Below are 19,125 nucleotides of genomic sequence, written 5' to 3' on the forward strand. Positions count from 1 at the left end.
TATTCCTTCAGATGATGGGAAGGTGGGGTTAGTCAGACTATTCCTTCAGATGATGGGAAGGTGGGGTTAGTCAGACTATTCCTTCAGATGATGGGAAGGTGGGGTTAGTCAGACTATTCCTTCAGATGATGGGAAGGTGGGGTTAGTCAGACTATTCCTTCAGATGATGGGAATGTGGGGTTAGTCAGACTATTCCTTCAGATGATGGGAAGGTGGGGTTAGTCAGACTATTCCTTCAGATGATGGGAAGGTGGGGTTAGTCAGACTATTCCTTCAGATGATGGGAAGGTGGGGTTAGTCAGACTTTTCCTTCAGATGATGGGAAGGTGGGGTTAGTCAGACTATTCCTTCAGATGATGGGAAGGTGGGGTTAGTCAGACTATTCCTTCAGATGATGGGAAGGTGGGGTTAGTCAGACTATTCCTTCAGATGATGGGAAGGTGGGGTTAGTCAGACTTTTCCTTCAGATGATGGGAAGGTGGGGTTAGTTAGACTTTTCCTTCAGATGATGGGAAGGTGGGGTTAGTCAGACTATTCCTTCAGATGATGGGAAGGTGGGGTTAGTCAGACTATTCCTTCAGATGATGGGAAGATGGGGTTAGTCAGACTATTCCTTCAGATGATGGGAAGGTGGGGTTAGTCAGACTATTCCTTCAGGTAAATGGGAAGCCGGGGTTAGACTGACTCCATTCCTAGGGGTACACGGGAAAGCAGAGTTAGTCAGACGCCATTCCTTCAGGAGGATGGGAAGGCGGGGTTAGTCAGACACTATTCCATCAGGTGAACAGGATGGCGGTTTAGTCACGGCACTTTTCTTTAAGGTGGAAGGTATGGAGGCATTAGATTCCATTCCTTTAGGTGGTCAGGAAGGCTTGTTTAGTCAGACTATTCCTTCAGGCAGATGGGAAGGCGGGTTAGTCAAACTTCTTTCCTTCTGGAGGACAGGAAGGTGGAGTTAATCAGACACCATTCTGGCAGGTAGGCTGGAAGGTGGAGTTAAACACCATACCTTCAGGCGGAAGGGAAGGCGGGGTTAGCCTGACGAGAAGGCAGGGTTAGTCAGACAACAATCTCGCAGGTAGGCTGGCCGGCGGAGGTAAACGCCATTCCTTCAGGCGAAGGGAAGGCAGTGTTAGCCACTCAGCTGTTTGAGGAAATCATGCACTAAGGTTACCAGTGGTGCAAACACTTCAATAAAAATTACAAACCATGAGGCACCTGTAGGTTGGCATTAGGTTCTATTTGGCACTATAGCTCCTGAGACTTACTACCAGCTCCAGATGCAGTACTTCTAAAGGCATGCTGCTGGTGAAGGCTGATGGTCAAGGCTAGCCAAATACATTAGTGCTGGAGACTAGTATATAGAATATACAATTTTCCTAAGCAACTGCAGACAATTGACCGAAGCCCCATTTCAGGTGTAAAAGAACCCCTTAAGAAAGCTCCAGTTCTTCTGCCTGCAGTGCGGCCTCAAGCTGTGCCAGTTTATGTTCTAACAAGCATTCTAAATTGTTCTTTTCCTCCACACTGCTGGTCTTCCGTCTGTGGCTCCGCACTCCTCCTTTTCCTTTTCTCCTGCGCTTTCGAGGACGGACACTGCCATCTCTAAAAACAATGAGCCTTTTCAGAGGGCGCTGGCTAGTCAGAACAAGGTTACCACTCTTCATTACAGGTTCCTCAAATATGGTCTCAAATGTTCTACAAAAAAAAAGAGAAAAGGGAATGAGAAGGGAGAAAACACCATCATCATGTTGAAAGACTACACATAGGCTTAAAGGAAAACTCCAGTGCCAGGAAAATGATGTCCCTCGCCGCTGCCTCCTCCTCCGCGCCGCTCCTCATACTAAATCCGTTGGCCGGTGGGCGAGACTGATCCCGCCCACCGGCCGAGGAGACCTAATGCGCATGCGCGGCAATGCCGCGCATGCGCATTAGGTCTCCCCATAGGAAAGCATTGAAAATGATTTTCAATGCTTTCCTATGGGGAATTGAGCGATGCTGGAGGTCCTCACAAAGCGTGAGGACGTCCAGCGACGCTCTAGCACAGATAATCTGTGCTATGAGTCAGGAAGTTCCCGCTAGTGGCTGTCTAGTAGACAGCCACTAAAGGTGGAGTTAACCCTGCAAGGTAATTATTGCAGTTTATAAAAAACTGCAATAATTACACTTGCAGGGTTAAGAGTAGTGGGAGTTGGCACCCAGACCACTCCAATGGGCAGAAGTGCTCTGGGTGCCTGGAGTGTCCCTTTAATGGTTACATTTTGTAATCGTCCCCACCATCACTTGCACATTCTATTTAGTAGATTTCACCATTGCCCCCAAATCAATGACCTGTCCAGTCTGTTCAATAAATTTGATCTTTGCTCTCCAAACCCTGGTAAATGTTAAGTAGATTGAGCGTGGGATTAGGTGCAGTGTCCTACTCAATCTGTTGCAGCTCAGGCTATTCAGTAGAGTTGAGCATTGTCCTCTAATACCTTGCTTAGTCTGTCCAGTAAATTTGGGATTTGTCCCCTAATCCACTCTCTGTCTGCTGAGTAGATTTGGGCGTTTTACCACAATCCTCAGAAACACAAAACTGGTGCAATTTGCCATCCCATAGATGCTGGACCCATATCAATCCTTAAAAACATCAAGTGCTAAATCTCCTCCCAAGCAGGTCCATTCTCAAACTCTATGCAGTTGGCATGTTAACTACTCTGACCTTTTTTCCGTGGGAGTTCGGTAGTTTTTATTGGTGTAGATCTCTTCCAGGCTAAATTCCTCCTTCTGTAACCTAAAAAAAAGAAAATTTCTAACAATCTGTCCTCATAAAAAAAAAAAAAAAAAAAAAAAAAAAAAGGAGAAGAAATGCATTCACTTTCACATGATGAAATAGAGCGTGTTTGTATATGAATTGGAGAGTAATAAGGCTATACAGACAAATTGAAGGCACACAGGTATTAGCACAACCTTGAAGGTTAAAAAACAGTATATACTGTGTGTGCTGATCCCTATGTGGTTCCAGATTCAGAAAGGGGATCAGAGGGTGAGTTTTATCATGGACTTGGTGTGATGGGGGCCAGATATTACCAATTTCCTACAGAAACCCCTCTGGATATTTCCCCTTGTACCTTGCTCTTTTTGGAAGACCCAGAGGGGTCAGGTTTCCCTCCTGTTTTGTTGGCCTCTTTCGAATTTGGAAGTCAGACACCTTCCGCACGTTCATGGGGAGATTATTTTCTTGCTCCTGAAATTAAGGTAAAATGTGAGCTTCTCCATCCAATCGCTTACATGGCACAATTGGACAGGTTTACCCAGTCTCACCTTTACTTCACAATCAGAAATGGAGGCATGTTCTACTGGGGTTTGGAGGATCGGCTGTCTTAAACATTTCTTCATGAAGCAGGGTCTCTGAGAGGATCTCTCACTGAACAAGGTGCTAAAGGACAAAATGAATAGAAGTGAGTACCGTACATAGGAAACGAGGATGTGAGGCTTACGCAGAGTAAAGTGGGACATTTCCATTCTTATGATAAAAAGGTGACCTAGTCTGTGCACTCTAATGCCTGGTGCCCACTGCAGTGATCTTTTCCCAATGTTTCCCTTCCCAGATCCAATGGCTTACCTTCCCAGGTGATGCAGTTTCCCAAATTGCTCCTGCTGGTATCGTATCCCTGAACTAGCTGCTTGGCACAAAAGGTATGGATGTTTCTCTTTCCGCAGGCATGAAAGAGATAAGACAGAAAGTGATGTCTCTCTGTTCTCCTCCATAGTGCTCACACTGTGTCGTCGCTTGTGAGAATGATGTGCACTGTAGGGTGATCGGGAGTAGAGTGTGGGCTCACTGCTCTCTCCCAGTATCCCCAGACGGGCTGGCGCAGAGCTGGGAGCAGACAGTATTGGAGATAGGGGCAGAGAGGGGCAAGAAATGCAGCGCTGGAGTGGAGGACGACAGAGTGCATGGACAGGACGTGACATTGCAATCTTCAGCTGAATGTTCAAACCAGTCCTAGTTTTTGGGGTAGTGTAGGAACTCCTGAGATCATTTAACTCATGCTCCCCTGTACCATCTCTATACTGCTCCTGCAAGTCATCTGAGTGAACACTGCACACCCTTTCTTCCTGCACATCCAATGAGTGTGAGAGAGGTGGAGTGATTGGAAATATTGAGTCATCAACCTGCTCACACGGCGTGTGCACTAATGGATGTGAAGAGGATTCCCAAATCCTGTCCTCTACTTTTTGTTTTTCTTGTGATTGTTCCTCTTGCACTTGTTGAGGTCTCTCCTTTATTCTCTCTGTTCCAAGAGGTCTGAACTCTTCACCTGTGCCTCTTCCTGAGCAACTTCTCTCTTCAATCTCTGGGTTCCTACGGCTCTTCATTGGAGTGAGAAAGATTTCAGCAAAGCTCTCTATTTTTGAACGGACGCTGTGCAGGAGCGGAACCAAACTCCATCCTGTCACTTTAGCAGTGCTAGCTGGAGGTTCTGAAGGGGAAGAGAGTTGACACAGATCTGGAATAGGAGTGAAGTAGGAATGGGACGGGAGGACAGCTGGTGGAGGTGACTCTGCAACAGAGGAAGCATGAAAGAGTCATAATCAAACAATTAAAGCAATGCAAAACTTTAATAGTGCCTCCAGTCCCCCACAAAAGAAGGGAAGAGGTAGGTGAACAGTGTCCATGAATCCTATCCTGGAAGTACATAATGCTATCTATAAAATAAACATTAACAGTAAACAAGCAATAGTGCAGTTAGGTTTTAAATTAGTTGTGGTCGGGATCAAAAGGCCAAGGCATACAATAAGGATTGATTCATACCAGTCGTAGCAAGTCGGTTGAGGTGTGCCAAAACTGATGAAAGGGGTAGGGCCTGAAAACCATGGCCCACCTATTAAATGAGTATAAAGCGTGAGAGGTGGGTGGGTTCCAAACTTTGGCGGACGTCAGGAGGGAGCTGGGAGTATATATAGGCTGATAATAAACCCTCCTACAACTACAGGCATTCTGCCTTAACATTTATGGATTGACAGATACCCCTGACATTCCAATGCCAGCCTTACCCAGCCTCTTTGATCTTTCCTCGGGGCTCAGGACACATGATTTGCTAACACTGTAATTAGAGAAACATAGAGTTAAAGCAAGGTGTGGGGCCACCCAAAATTTACAGAGTGAAGCTATTGTTCATACCTGTCATGTGGTCCTGATTGAAGTATATCCCCCTGCGGAGACACACAAAAAAAATACAACATAAGCATTCTCCAGCATAATATTACTAGCATGGAACACAAAAATCCCACTGTATGGCCCAATCCCCATTATAACCATATGGAAGATAAGTCTAGCCTATGGCCCAATCCCCATTATAACCGCATAGAAGATAATCCCAGCCTATGGCCCAATCTCCATTACAGCCGAATGTAAAATAATAATCCCAGCCTATGGCCCAATCCCCATTATTACCGAATGTAAAATAATAATCCCAGCCTATGGCCCAATCCCCATTATAACCGCATAGAAGATAATCCCTGCCTATGGCCCAATCTCCATTATAGCCGAATGTAAAATAATAATCCCAGCCTATGGCCCAATCCCCATTATAACCGCATAGAAGATAATCCCAGCCTATGGCCCAATCTCCATTATAACCATATGGAAGATAAGTCTAGCCTATGGCCCAATCCCCATTATAACCGCATAGAAGATAATCCCAGCCTATGGCCCAATCTCCATTATAGCCGAATGTAAAATAATAATCCCAGCCTATGGCCCAATCCCCATTATAACTAAATGAAAGATAATCCCAGCCTATGGCCCAATCCCCATTATAACCATATGGAAGATAATCCCAGCCTATGGCCCAATCCCCATTAAACTAAATGGAAGATAATCCCAGCCTATGGCCCAATCCCCATTATAACCATATGAAAGATAATCCCAGCCTGTGGCCCAATCCCCATTATAACAGAATGAAAGATAATCCCAGCCTATGGCCCAATCCCCATTATAACGATATGGAAGATATTCCCAGCCTATGGCCCAATCCCCATTATAACCGAATGAAAGATAATCCCAACCTATGGCCCAATCCCCATTATAACCATATGGAAGATAATCCCAGCCTATGGCCCAATCCCCATTATAACAGAATGAAAGATAATCCCAGCCTATGGCCCAATCCCCATTATAACAGAATGAAAGATAATCCCAGCCTATGGCCCAATCCCCATTATAACAGAATGAAAGATAATCCCTGCCTATGGCCCAATCCCCATTATAACAGAATGAAAGATAATCCCAGCCTATGGCCCAATCCCCATTATAACCATATGGAAGATAATCCCAGCCTGTGGCCCAATCCCCATTATAACAGAATGAAAGATAATCCCAGCCTATGGCCCAATCCCCATTATAACCATATGGAAGATAATCCCAGCCTATGGCCCAATCCCCATTATAACCATATGGAAGATAATCCCAGCCTATGGCCCAATCCCCATTATAACAGAATGAAAGATAATCCCAGCCTGTGGCCCAATCCCCATTATAACCATATGGAAGATAATCCCAGCCTGTGGCCCAATCCCCATTATAACAGAATGAAAGATAATCCCAGCCTATGGCCCAATCCCCATTATAACAGAATGAAAGATAATCCCAGCCTATGGCCCAATCCCCATTATAAACAGAATGAAAGATAATCCCAGCCTATGGCCCAATCCCCATTATAACAGAATGAAAGATAATCCCAGCCTATGGCCCAATCCCCATTATAACAGAATGAAAGATAATCCCAGCCTATGGCCCAATCCCCATTATAACAGAATGAAAGATAATCCCAGCCTATGGCCCAATCCCCATTATAACAGAATGAAAGATAATCCCTGCCTATGGCCCAATCCCCATTATAACAGAATGAAAAATAATCCCAGCCTATGGCCCAATCCCCATTATAACCATATGGAAGATAATCCCAGCCTGTGGCCCAATCCCCATTATAACAGAATGAAAGATAATCCCAGCCTATGGCCCAATCCCCATTATAACCATATGGAAGATAATCCCAGCCTATGGCCCAATCCCCATTATAACCATATGGAAGATAATCCCAGCCTATGGCCCAATCCCCATTATAACCGAATGAAAGATAATCCCAACCTATGGCCCAATCCCCATTATAACAGAATGAAAGATAATCCCAGCCTGTGGCCCAATCCCCATTATAACAGAATGGAAGATAATCCCAGCCTATGGCCCAATCCCCATTATAACAGAATGAAAGATAATCCCAGCCTGTGGCCCAATCCCCATTATAACCATATGGAAGATAATCCCAGCCTATGGCCCAATCCCCATTATAACAGAATGGAAGATAATCCCAGCCTATGGCCCAATCCCCATTATAACCGAATGAAAGATAATCCCAACCTATGGCCCAATCCCCATTATAACAGAATGAAAGATAATCCCAGCCTGTGGCCCAATCCCCATTATAACCATATGGAAGATAATCCCAGCCTGTGGCCCAATCCCCATTATAACAGAATGAAAGATAATCCCAGCCTATGGCCTAATCCCCATTATAACAGAATGAAAGATAATCCCAGCCTATGGCCCAATCCCCATTATAACAGAATGAAAGATAATCCCAGCCTATGGCCCAATCCCCATTATAACAGAATGAAAGATAATCCCAGCCTGTGGCCCAATCCCCATTATAACCATATGGAAGATAATCCCAGCCTATGGCCCAATCCCCATTATAACAGAATGAAAGATAATCCCAGCCTATGGCCCAATCCCCATTATAACAGAATGAAAGATAATCCCAGCCTATGGCCCAATCCCCATTATAACAGAATTAAAGATAATCCCAGCCTATGGCCCAATCCCCATTATAACAGAATGAAAGATAATCCCAGCCTATGGCCCAATCCCCATTATAACAGAATGAAAGATAATCCCAGCCTATGGCCCAATCCCCATTATAACAGAATGAAAGATAATCCCAGCCTATGGCCCAATCCCCATTATAACCATATGGAAGATAATCCCAGCCTGTGGCCCAATCCCCATTATAACAGAATGAAAGATAATCCCAGCCTATGGCCCAATCCCCATTATAACCATATGGAAGATAATCCCAGCCTATGGCCCAATCCCCATTATAACCGAATGAAAGATAATCCCAGCCTATGGCCCAATCCCCATTATAACAGAATGGAAGATAATCCCATCCTATGGCCCAATTCCCATTATAACCATATGGAAGATAATCCCAGCCTATGGCCCAATCCCCATTATAATAACTGCATTGAAGATAATAATCTCAGCCTATAGGACCCATTCACATTTTTACATATAAGGAAAATGTGATTCCTAATTGGGGACCAACATTGTCATCATCAAGGAAGATGGAAACCCCAGCCTCAGAGAAACCTTATCTTACCTCTTGAGCAATGTCTTTCAGCGCTACAGTCAGTATTCTCCTTTGTTGTCTCTCCAGTGGAGAGGAGGCTAGACAGACTCTATATCTTTCTCTCCTCTTCACTCCAACCCCTGGAGAAGCAGCAACTGCAGTGTCCATTTGGGCTCTGAGTGCACCTCTGCACAGAACAGGTGATGCTGAGGGTAAATTATCAGGGGATGGACTGTTAGAAAAAATATATATATAAAACAAGTCATTATAAGGGCACCCTTTAATAGCACAATCTAAAAGCCAGCCCCCCTCTGCTTACAGTTTTCTGTTTGTTTACAGAAAGAAAGAGAGAAATAAGGAAAAATGATAAAAACAAAAAAACAACCATTATTGAAACATGATAGGAGATGATATGATATGTTGGGGGGGAGGTTAGTGACGTTGGGGGGGGGGGGGAGGTTAGTGACGTTGGGGGGGGGAGGTTAGTGACGTTGGGGGGGGGAGGTTAGTGATGTTGGGGGGGGGAGGTTAGTGATGTTGGGGGGGGGAGGTTAGTGATGTTGGGGGGGGAGGTTAGTGATGTTGGGGGGGGAGGTTAGTGATGTTGGGGGGGGAGGTTAGTGATGTTGGGGGGGAGGTTAGTGATGTTGGGGGGGGAGGTTAGTGATGTTGGGGGGAGGTTAGTGATGTTGGGGGGGGAGGTTAGTGATGTTGGGGGGGGAGGTTAGTGATGTTGGGGGGGAGGTTAGTGATGTTGGGGGGGAGGTTAGTGATGTTGGGGGGGAGGTTAGTGATGTTGGGGGGGGGAGGTTAGTGATGTTGGGGGGGAGGTTAGTGATGTTGGGGGGGAGGTTAGTGATGTTGGGGGGGGAGGTTAGTGATGTGGGGGGGGAGGTTAGTGATGTTGGGGGGGAGGTTAGTGATGTTGGGGGGGAGGTTAGTGATGTTGGGGGGGAGGTTAGTGATGTTGGGGGGGGAGGTTAGTGATGTTGGGGGGGAGGTTAGTGATGTTGGGGGGGAGGTTAGTGATGTTGGGGGGGAGGTTAGTGATGTTGGGGGGGAGGTTAGTGATGTTGGGGGGGAGGTTAGTGATGTTGGGGGGGGAGGTTAGTGATGTTGGGGGGGAGGTTAGTGATGTTGGGGGGGAGGTTAGTGATGTTGGGGGGGAGGTTAGTGATGTTGGGGGGGAGGTTAGTGATGTTGGGGGGGAGGTTAGTGATGTTGGGGGGGAGGTTAGTGATGTTGGGGGGGAGGTTAGTGATGTGGGGGGGAGGTTAGTGATGGGGGAGGTTAGTGATGTGATGGGGGAGGTTAGTGATGGGGAGGTTAGTGATGGGGGAGGTTAGTGATGGGGGAGGTTAGTGATGGGGGAGGTTAGTGATGGGGGAGGTTAGTGATGGGGGAGGTTAGTGATGGGGGAGGTTAGTGATGGGGGAGGTTAGTGATGGGGGAGGTTAGTGATGGGGGAGGTTAGTGATGGGGGAGGTTAGTGATGTTGGGGGGGAGGTTAGTGATGTTGGGGGGGAGGTTAGTGATGTTGGGGGGAGGTTAGTGATGTTGGGGGGGAGGTTAGTGATGTTGGGGGGGAGGTTAGTGATGTTGGGGGGGAGGTTAGTGATGTTGGGGGGGAGGTTAGTGATGTTGGGGGGGAGGTTAGTGATGTTGGGGGGAGGTTAGTGATGTTGGGGGGGAGGTTAGTGATGTTGGGGGGGAGGTTAGTGATGTTGGGGGGAGGTTAGTGATGTTGGGGGGAGGTTAGTGATGTTGGGGGAGGAGGTTAGTGATGTTGGGGGGAGGCTAGTGATGTTGGGGGGAGGCTAGTGATGTTGGGGGGAGGCTAGTGATGTTGGGGGGAGGCTAGTGATGTTGGGGGGGAGGCTAGTGATGTTGGGGGGGAGGCTAGTGATGTTTGGGGGGAGGCTAGTGATGTTGGGGGGGAGGTTAGTGATGTTGGGGGGGAGGTTAGTGATGTTGGGGGGGAGGTTAGTGATGTTGGGGGGGAGGTTAGTGATGTTGGGGGGAGGTTAGTGATGTTGGGGGGGAGGTTAGTGATGTTGGGGGGGAGGATAGTGATGTTGGGGGGGAGGATAGTGATGTTGGGGGGGAGGATAGTGATGTTGGGGGGGAGGTTAGTGATGTTGGGGGGAGGTTAGTGATGTTGGGGGGGAGGTTAGTGATGTTGGGGGGGAGGTTAGTGATGTTGGGTGGAGGATAGTGATGTTGGGTGGAGGATAGTGATGTTGGGGGGGGAGGATAGTGATGTTGGGGGGGAGGATAGTGATGTTGGGGGGGAGGATAGTGATGTTGGGGGGGAGGATAGTGATGTTGGGGGGGAGGATAGTGATGTTGGGGGGGAGGATAGTGATGTTGGGGGGGAGGATAGTGATGTTGGGGGGGGGAGGATAGTGATGTTGGGGGGAGGATAGTGATGTTGGGGGGGAGGATAGTGATGTTGGGGGGGAGGATAGTGATGTTGGGGGGGAGGATAGTGATGTTGGGGGGGAGGATAGTGATGTTGGGGGGAGGATAGTGATGCTGGGGGGGGAGGTTAGTGATGTTGGGGGGGAGGTTAGTGATGTTGGGGGGGAGGTTAGTGATGTTGGGGGGGAGGTTAGTGATGTTGGGGGAGGATAGTGATGTTGGGGGGAGGATAGTGATGTTGGGGGGGAGGATAGTGATGTTGGGGGGGAGGATAGTGATGTTGGGGGGGAGGATAGTGATGTTGGGGGGGAGGATAGTGATGTTGGGGGGGAGGATAGTGATGTTGGGGGGGAGGATAGTGATGTTGGGGGGGAGGATAGTGATGTTGGGGGGGAGGTTAGTGATGTTGGGGGGGAGGTTAGTGATGTTGGGGGGGAGGTTAGTGATGTTGGGGGGGAGGTTAGTGATGTTGGGGGGGAGGTTAGTGATGTTGGGGGGGAGGTTAGTGATGTTGGGGAGGTTAGTGATGTTGGGGAGGATAGTGATGTTGGGGGGGAGGATAGTGATGTTGGGGGGGAGGATAGTGATGTTGGGGGGGAGGTTAGTGATGTTGGGGGGGAGGTTAGTGATGTTGGGGGGGAGGTTAGTGATGTTGGGGGGGAGGTTAGTGATGTTGGGGGGGAGGTTAGTGATGTTGGGGGGGAGGTTAGTGATGTTGGGGGGAGGTTAGTGATGGGGGGAGGTTAGTGATGTTGGGGGGAGGTTAGTGATGTTGGGGGGGAGGATAGTGATGTTGGGGGGGAGGTTAGTGATGTTGGGGGGAGGTTAGTGTTGGGGGAGGATAGTGATGTTGGGGGGGTGGTTAGTGATGTTGGGGGGAGGTTAGTGATGTTGGGGGGAGGTTAGTGATGTTGGGGGGAGGTTAGTGATGTTGGGGGAGGTTAGTGATGTTGGGGGGGAGGTTAGTGATGTTGGGGGGGAGGTTAGTGATGTTGGGGGGGGAGGTTAGTGATGTTGGGGGGGGGGGGAGGTTAGTGATGTTGGGGGAGGTTAGTGATGTTGGGGGGAGGTTAGTGATGTTGGGGGGAGGTTAGTGATGTTGGGGGGAGGTTAGTGATGTTGGGGGGGAGGTTAGTGATGTTGGGGGGGAGGTTAGTGATGTTGGGGGGGAGGATAGTGATGTTGGGGGGGAGGATAGTGATGTTGGGGGGGAGGATAGTGATGTTGGGGGGGAGGTTAGTGATGTTGGGGGGGAGGTTAGTGATGTTGGGGGGGAGGTTAGTGATGTTGGGGGGGAGGTTAGTGATGTTGGGTGGAGGATAGTGATGTTGGGGGGGAGGATAGTGATGTTGGGGGGGAGGATAGTGATGTTGGGGGGGAGGATAGTGATGTTGGGGGGGAGGATAGTGATGTTGGGGGGAGGATAGTGATGTTGGGGGGGAGGATAGTGATGTTGGGGGGGGAGGATAGTGATGTTGGGGGGGGAGGATAGTGATGTTGGGGGGGAGGATAGTGATGTTGGGGGGGAGGATAGTGATGTTGGGGGGGAGGTTAGTGATGTTGGGGGGGAGGTTAGTGATGTTGGGGGGGAGGATAGTGATGTTGGGGGGGAGGATAGTGATGTTGGGGGGGAGGATAGTGATGTTGGGGGGGAGGATAGTGATGTTGGGGGGGAGGATAGTGATGTTGGGGGGGAGGTTAGTGATGTTGGGGGGAGGTTAGTGATGTTGGGGGGGAGGTTAGTGATGTTGGGGGGGAGGTTAGTGATGTTGGGTGGAGGATAGTGATGTTGGGGGGGGAGGATAGTGATGTTGGGGGGGAGGATAGTGATGTTGGGGGGGAGGATAGTGATGTTGGGGGGGAGGATAGTGATGTTGGGGGGGAGGATAGTGATGTTGGGGGGAGGATAGTGATGTTGGGGGGGAGGATAGTGATGTTGGGGGGGAGGATAGTGATGTTGGGGGGGAGGATAGTGATGTTGGGGGGAGGATAGTGATGCTGGGGGGGAGGTTAGTGATGTTGGGGGGGAGGTTAGTGATGTTGGGGGGGAGGTTAATGATGTTGGGGGGGAGGTTAGTGATGTTGGGGAGGTTAGTGATGTTGGGGGGAGGATAGTGATGTTGGGGGGGAGAATAGTGATGTTGGGGGGAGGATAGTGATGTTGGGGGGGAGGATAGTGATGTTGGGGGGGAGGATAGTGATGTTGGGGGGGAGGATAGTGATGTTGGGGGGGAGGTTAGTGATGTTGGGGGGGAGGTTAGTGATGTTGGGGGGGAGGTTAGTGATGTTGGGGGGGAGGTTAGTGATGTTGGGGAGGTTAGTGATGTTGGGGAGGTTAGTGATGTTGGGGGGGAGGATAGTGATGTTGGGGGGAGGATAGTGATGTTGGGGGGGAGGATAGTGATGTTGGGGGGGAGGTTAGTGATGTTGGGGGGGAGGTTAGTGATGTTGGGGGGGAGGTTAGTGATGTTGGGGGGGAGGTTAGTGATGTTGGGGGGAGGTTAGTGATGTTGGGGGGGAGGTTAGTGATGTTGGGGGGGAGGTTAGTGATGGGGGGAGGTTAGTGATGTTGGGGGGAGGTTAGTGATGTTGGGGGGGAGGATAGTGATGTTGGGGGGGAGGTTAGTGATGTTGGGGGGAGGTTAGTGTTGGGGGAGGATAGTGATGTTGGGGGGGTGGTTAGTGATGTTGGGGGGAGGTTAGTGATGTTGGGGGGAGGTTAGTGATGTTGGGGGGAGGTTAGTGATGTTGGGGGGAGGTTAGTGATGTTGGGGGAGGTTAGTGATGTTGGGGGAGGTTAGTGATGTTGGGGGGAGGTTAGTGATGTTGGGGGGGAGGTTAGTGATGTTGGGGGGGGAGGTTAGTGATGTTGGGGGGGGAGGTTAGTGATGTTGGGGGGAGGTTAGTGATGTTGGGGGGAGGTTAGTGATGTTGGGGGGAGGTTAGTGATGTTGGGGGGGGAGGTTAGTGATGTTGGGGGGGAGGTTAGTGATGTTGGGGGGGAGGTTAGTGATGTTGGGGGGGAGGTTAGTGATGTTGGGGGGGGAGGTTAGTGATGTTGGGGGGGAGGTTAGTGATGTTGGGGGGGAGGTTAGTGATGTTGGGGGGGAGGTTAGTGATGTTGGGGGGGAGGTTAGTGATGTTGGGGGGGAGGTTAGTGATGTTGGGGGGGAGGTTAGTGATGTTGGGGGGGAGGTTAGTGATGTTGGGGGGGAGGTTAGTGATGTTGGGGGGGAGGTTAGTGATGTTGGGGGGGAGGTTAGTGATGTTGGGGGGGAGGTTAGTGATGTTGGGGGGGAGGTTAGTGATGTTGGGGGGGAGGTTAGTGATGTTGGGGGGGAGGTTAGTGATGTTGGGGGGGAGGATAGTGATGTTGGGGGGGAGGTTAGTGATGTTGGGGGGGAGGTTAGTGATGTTGGGGGGGAGGTTAGTGATGTTGGGGGGGAGGATAGTGATGTTGGGGGGGAGGATAGTGATGTTGGGGGGAGGATAGTGATGTTGGGGGGGAGGATAGTGATGTTGGGGGGAGGTTAGTGATGTTGGGGGGGAGGTTAGTGATGTTGGGGGGGAGGTTAGTGATGTTGGGGGGAGGTTAGTGATGTTGGGGGGGAGGTTAGTGATGTTGGGGGGGAGGTTAGTGATGTTGGGGGGGAGGATAGTGATGTTGGGGGGGAGGATAGTGATGTTGGGGGGGAGGATAGTGATGTTGGGGGGGAGGTTAGTGATGTTGGGGGGGAGGTTAGTGATGTTGGGGGGGAGGTTAGTGATGTTGGGGGGAGGTTAGTGATGTTGGGTGGAGGATAGTGATGTTGGGGGGAGGATAGTGATGTTGGGGGGGAGGATAGTGATGTTGGGGGGGAGGATAGTGATGTTGGGGGGAGGATAGTGATGTTGGGGGGGAGGATAGTGATGTTGGGGGGGAGGATAGTGATGTTGGGGGGGAGGCTAGTGATGTTGGGGGGGAGGATAGTGATGTTGGGGGGGAGGATAGTGATGTTGGGGGGGAGGATAGTGATGTTGGGGGGGGAGGATAGTGATGTTGGGGGGGAGGATAGTGATGTTGGGGGGGAGGATAGTGATGTTGGGGGGGAGGTTAGTGATGTTGGGGGGAGGTTAGTGATGTTGGGGGGGAGGATAGTGATGTTGGGGGGGAGGATAGTGATGTTGGGGGGGAGGATAGTGATGTTGGGGGAGAGGATAGTGATGTTGGGGGGGAGGTTAGTGATGTTGGGGGGGAGGTTAGTGATGTTGGGGGGGAGGTTAGTGATGTTGGGGGGGAGGTTAGTGATGTTGGGGGGAGGTTAGTGATGTTGGGTGGAGGATAGTGATGTTGGGTGGAGGATAGTGATGTTGGGTGGAGGATAGTGATGTTGGGTGGAGGATAGTGATGTTGGGGGGGGAGGATAGTGATGTTGGGGGGGAGGGATAGTGATGTTGGGGGGGAGGATAGTGATGTTGGGGGGGAGGATAGTGATGTTGGGGGGGAGGATAGTGATGTTGGGGGGAGGATAGTGATGTTGGGGGGAGGATAGTGATGTTGGGGGGGAGGATAGTGATGTTGGGGGGGAGGATAGTGATGTTGGGGGGGAGGATAGTGATGTTGGGGGGAGGATAGTGATGCTGGGGGGGGAGGTTAGTGATGTTGGGGGGGAGGTTAGTGATGTTGGGGGGGAGGTTAGTGATGTTGGGGGGGAGGTTAGTGATGTTGGGGAGGTTAGTGATGTTGGGGGGAGGATAGTGATGTTGGGGGGGAGAATAGTGATGTTGGGGGGAGGATAGTGATGTTGGGGGGGAGGATAGTGATGTTGGGGGGGAGGATAGTGATGTTGGGGGGGAGGATAGTGATGTTGGGGGGGAGGTTAGTGATGTTGGGGGGGAGGTTAGTGATGTTGGGGGGGAGGTTAGTGATGTTGGGGGGGAGGTTAGTGATGTTGGGGGGGAGGTTAGTGATGTTGGGGAGGTTAGTGATGTTGGGGAGGTTAGTGATGTTGGGGGGGAGGATAGTGATGTTGGGGGGGAGGATAGTGATGTTGGGGGGGAGGATAGTGATGTTGGGGGGGAGGATAGTGATGTTGGGGGGGAGGTTAGTGATGTTGGGGGGGAGGTTAGTGATGTTGGGGGGGAGGTTAGTGATGTTGGGGGGGAGGTTAGTGATGTTGGGGGGGAGGTTAGTGATGGGGGGAGGTTAGTGATGTTGGGGGGAGGTTAGTGATGTTGGGGGGGAGGATAGTGATGTTGGGGGGGAGGTTAGTGATGTTGGGGGGAGGTTAGTGTTGGGGGAGGATAGTGATGTTGGGGGGGTGGTTAGTGATGTTGGGGGGGAGGTTAGTGATGTTGGGGGGAGGTTAGTGATGTTGGGGGGAGGTTAGTGATGTTGGGGGGAGGTTAGTGATGTTGGGGGGAGGTTAGTGATGTTGGGGGGAGGTTAGTGATGTTGGGGGAGGTTAGTGATGTTGGGGGGGAGGTTAGTGATGTTGGGGGGGGAGGTTAGTGATGTTGGGGGGGAGGTTAGTGATGTTGGGGGGGAGGTTAGTGATGTTGGGGGAGGTTAGTGATGTTGGGGGGAGGTTAGTGATGTTGGGGGGGAGGTTAGTGATGTTGGGGGGGAGGTTAGTGATGTTGGGGGGGAGGTTAGTGATGTTGGGGGGGGAGGTTAGTGATGTTGGGGGGGAGGTTAGTGATGTTGGGGGGGAGGTTAGTGATGTTGGGGGGGAGGTTAGTGATGTTGGGGGGGAGGTTAGTGATGTTGGGGGGGGAGGTTAGTGATGTTGGGGGGGGAGGTTAGTGATGTTGGGGGGGGAGGTTAGTGATGTTGGGGGGGAGGTTAGTGATGTTGGGGGGGAGGTTAGTGATGTTGGGGGGGAGGTTAGTGATGTTGGGGGGGGGAGGTTAGTGATGTTGGGGGGGAGGTTAGTGATGTTGGGGGGGAGGTTAGTGATGTTGGGGGGGAGGTTAGTGATGTTGGGGGGGAGGTTAGTGATGTTGGGGGGGAGGTTAGTGATGTTGGGGGGGAGGTTAGTGATGTTGGGGGGGAGGTTAGTGATGTTGGGGGGGAGGTTAGTGATGTTGGGGGGGAGGTTAGTGATGTTGGGGGGGAGGTTAGTGATGTTGGGGGGGAGGTTAGTGATGTTGGGGGGGAGGTTAGTGATGTTGGGGGGGAGGTTAGTGATGTTGGGGGGGAGGTTAGTGATGTTGGGGGGGGGTTAGTGATGTTGGGGGGAGGTTAGTGATGTTGGGGGGAGGTTAGTGATGTTGGGGGGAGGTTAGTGATGTTGGGGGAGGTTAGTGATGTTGGGGGGAGGTTAGTGATGTTGGGGGGAGGTTAGTGATGTTGGGGGGGAGGTTAGTGATGTTGGGGGGGGAGGTTAGTGATGTTGGGGGGGAGGTTAGTGATGTTGGGGGGGAGGTTAGTGATGTTGGGGGGGAGGTTAGTGATGTTGGGGGGGAGGTTAGTGATGTTGGGGGGAGGTTAGTGATGTTGGGGGGGGAGGTTAGTGATGTTGGGGGGAGGTTAGTGATGTTGGGGGGGAGGTTAGTGATGTTGGGGGGGAGGTTAGTGATGTTGGGGGGGAGGTTAGTGATGGGGGGAGGTTAGTGATGTTGGGGGGGAGGTTAGTGATGTTGGGGGGGAGGTTAGTGATGTTGGGGGGGGGAGGTTAGTGATGTTGGGGGGGAGGTTAGTGATGTTTGGGGGGAGGTTAGTGATTTTGGGGGGGAGGTTAGTGATGTTGGGGGGGAGGTTAGTGATGTTGGGGGGGAGGTTAGTGATTTTGGGGGGGAGGTTAGTGATGTTGGGGGGGGAGGTTAGTGATGTTGGGGGGGAGGTTAGTGATGTTGGGGGGGAGGTTAGTGATGTTGGGGGGGAGGTTAGTGATGTTGGGGGGGGAGGTTAGTGATGTTGGGGGGGAGGTTAGTGATGTTGGGGGGGGAGGTTAGTGATGTTGGGGGGGAGGTTAGTGATGTTGGGGGGGAGGTTAGTGATGTTGGGGGGGAGGTTAGTGATGTTGGGGGGGAGGTTAGTGATGTTGGGGGGGGAGGTTAGTGATGGGGGGGAGGTTAGTGATGGGGGGGAGGTTAGTGATGGGGGGGAGGTTAGTGATGTTGGGGGGGGAGGTTAGTGATGTTGGGGGGGAGGTTAGTGATGTTGGGGGGGGGAGGTTAGTGATGTTGGGGGGGAGGTTAGTGATGTTGGGGGGGAGGTTAGTGATGTTGGGGGGGAGGTTAGTGATGTTGGGGGGGAGGTTAGTGATGTTGGGGGGGGAGGTTAGTGATGTTGGGGGGGGGGAGGTTAGTGATGTTGGGGGGGGGGAGGTTAGTGATGTTGGGGGGGGGTTAGTGATGGGGGGGGGAGGTTAGTGATGTTGGGGGGGGAGGTTAGTGATGTTGGGGGGGGGGGGTTAGTGATGGGGGGGAGGTTAGTGATGTTGGGGGGGGGAGGTTAGTGATGTTGGGGGGGAGGTTAGTGATGTTGGGGGGGAGGTTAGTGATGTTGGGGGGGAGGTTAGTGATGTTGGGGGGGAGGTTAGTGATGTTGGGGGGGAGGTTAGTGATGTTGGGGGGGAGGTTAGTGATGTTGGGGGGGAGGTTAGTGATGTTGGGGGGGAGGTTAGTGATGTTGGGGGGGAGGTTAGTGATGTTGGGGGGGAGGTTAGTGATGTTGGGGGGAGGTTAGTGATGTTGGGGGGGGGGGAGGTTAGTGATGTTGGGGGGGGGGGGTTAGTGATGGGGGGGGGTAACATTTACCGGTAGACCAGCGCTCTCCTCCGCCGTTTCCTGCTCTGAGGCTCCGGCCTGTCTGCCTCCATGATTCACTGACTCCGGTTGTTGGCCCCGGGGGCCCATGGGGGGATCCAGAATCTCATTTCCGGCTGTTTCCATTCACTTCCGGTTACCAACGGCACGTCATAAGAGCGCGACTAATAAAACAACCCGACATGCTCTGCGTGACCAATCAGAGAGCGACAGCAGAGACAGCCAGAGATACAGCCATACTGTGTGAGAGACAGCCAGAGATACAGCCATACTGTGTGAGAGACAGCCAGAGATACAGCCATACTGTGTGAGAGACAGCCATACTGTGCGAGAGACAGCCAGAGATACAGCCATACTGTGCGAGAGACAGCCAGAGATACAGCCATACTGTGCGAGAGGCAGCCAGAGATACAGCCATACTGTGTGAGAGACAGCCAGAGATACAGCCATACTGTGTGAGAGGCAGCCAGAGATACAGCCATACTGTGTGAGAGACGGCCAGAGATACAGCCATACTGTGTGAGAGGCAGCCAGAGATACAGCCATACTGTGT

At 51.2% G+C, this 19,125-nt stretch overlaps 1 protein-coding gene across 3 annotated transcripts; it reads right to left on the reverse strand.

The window, feature by feature from the left end:
• Positions 1-984: 984 nt before the first annotated feature.
• PRR14 (proline rich 14) lies at positions 985-18,729 on the reverse strand. Of its 3 annotated transcripts, none has more exons than XM_063430932.1 (9): positions 18,564-18,729; positions 8,430-8,631; positions 5,171-5,202; positions 5,044-5,093; positions 3,608-4,550; positions 3,307-3,421; positions 3,114-3,229; positions 2,705-2,776; positions 985-1,698 (listed from the first exon to the last, which is right to left on the reverse strand). In XM_063430932.1, exons 1-9 carry the CDS (start codon positions 18,623-18,625, stop codon positions 1,434-1,436), a joined length of 1,857 nt encoding a protein of 618 aa, XP_063287002.1. In that variant the 5' UTR covers positions 18,626-18,729; the 3' UTR covers positions 985-1,433. The 3 variants fall into 3 exon arrangements, with proteins under 3 accessions (XP_063287002.1, XP_063287003.1, XP_063287004.1); XM_063430933.1 differs by having other exon boundaries at positions 8,430-8,605; positions 18,564-18,647; XM_063430934.1 differs by lacking the exons at positions 5,044-5,093; positions 18,564-18,729 and having other exon boundaries at positions 8,430-8,494.
• Between the last annotated feature and the right edge of the window lie 396 nt (positions 18,730-19,125).

The sequence above is a fragment of the Pelobates fuscus genome, chromosome 8 (genome assembly GCF_036172605.1).
Source record: "Pelobates fuscus isolate aPelFus1 chromosome 8, aPelFus1.pri, whole genome shotgun sequence".
Classification (NCBI taxonomy): domain Eukaryota; kingdom Metazoa; phylum Chordata; class Amphibia; order Anura; family Pelobatidae; genus Pelobates; species Pelobates fuscus.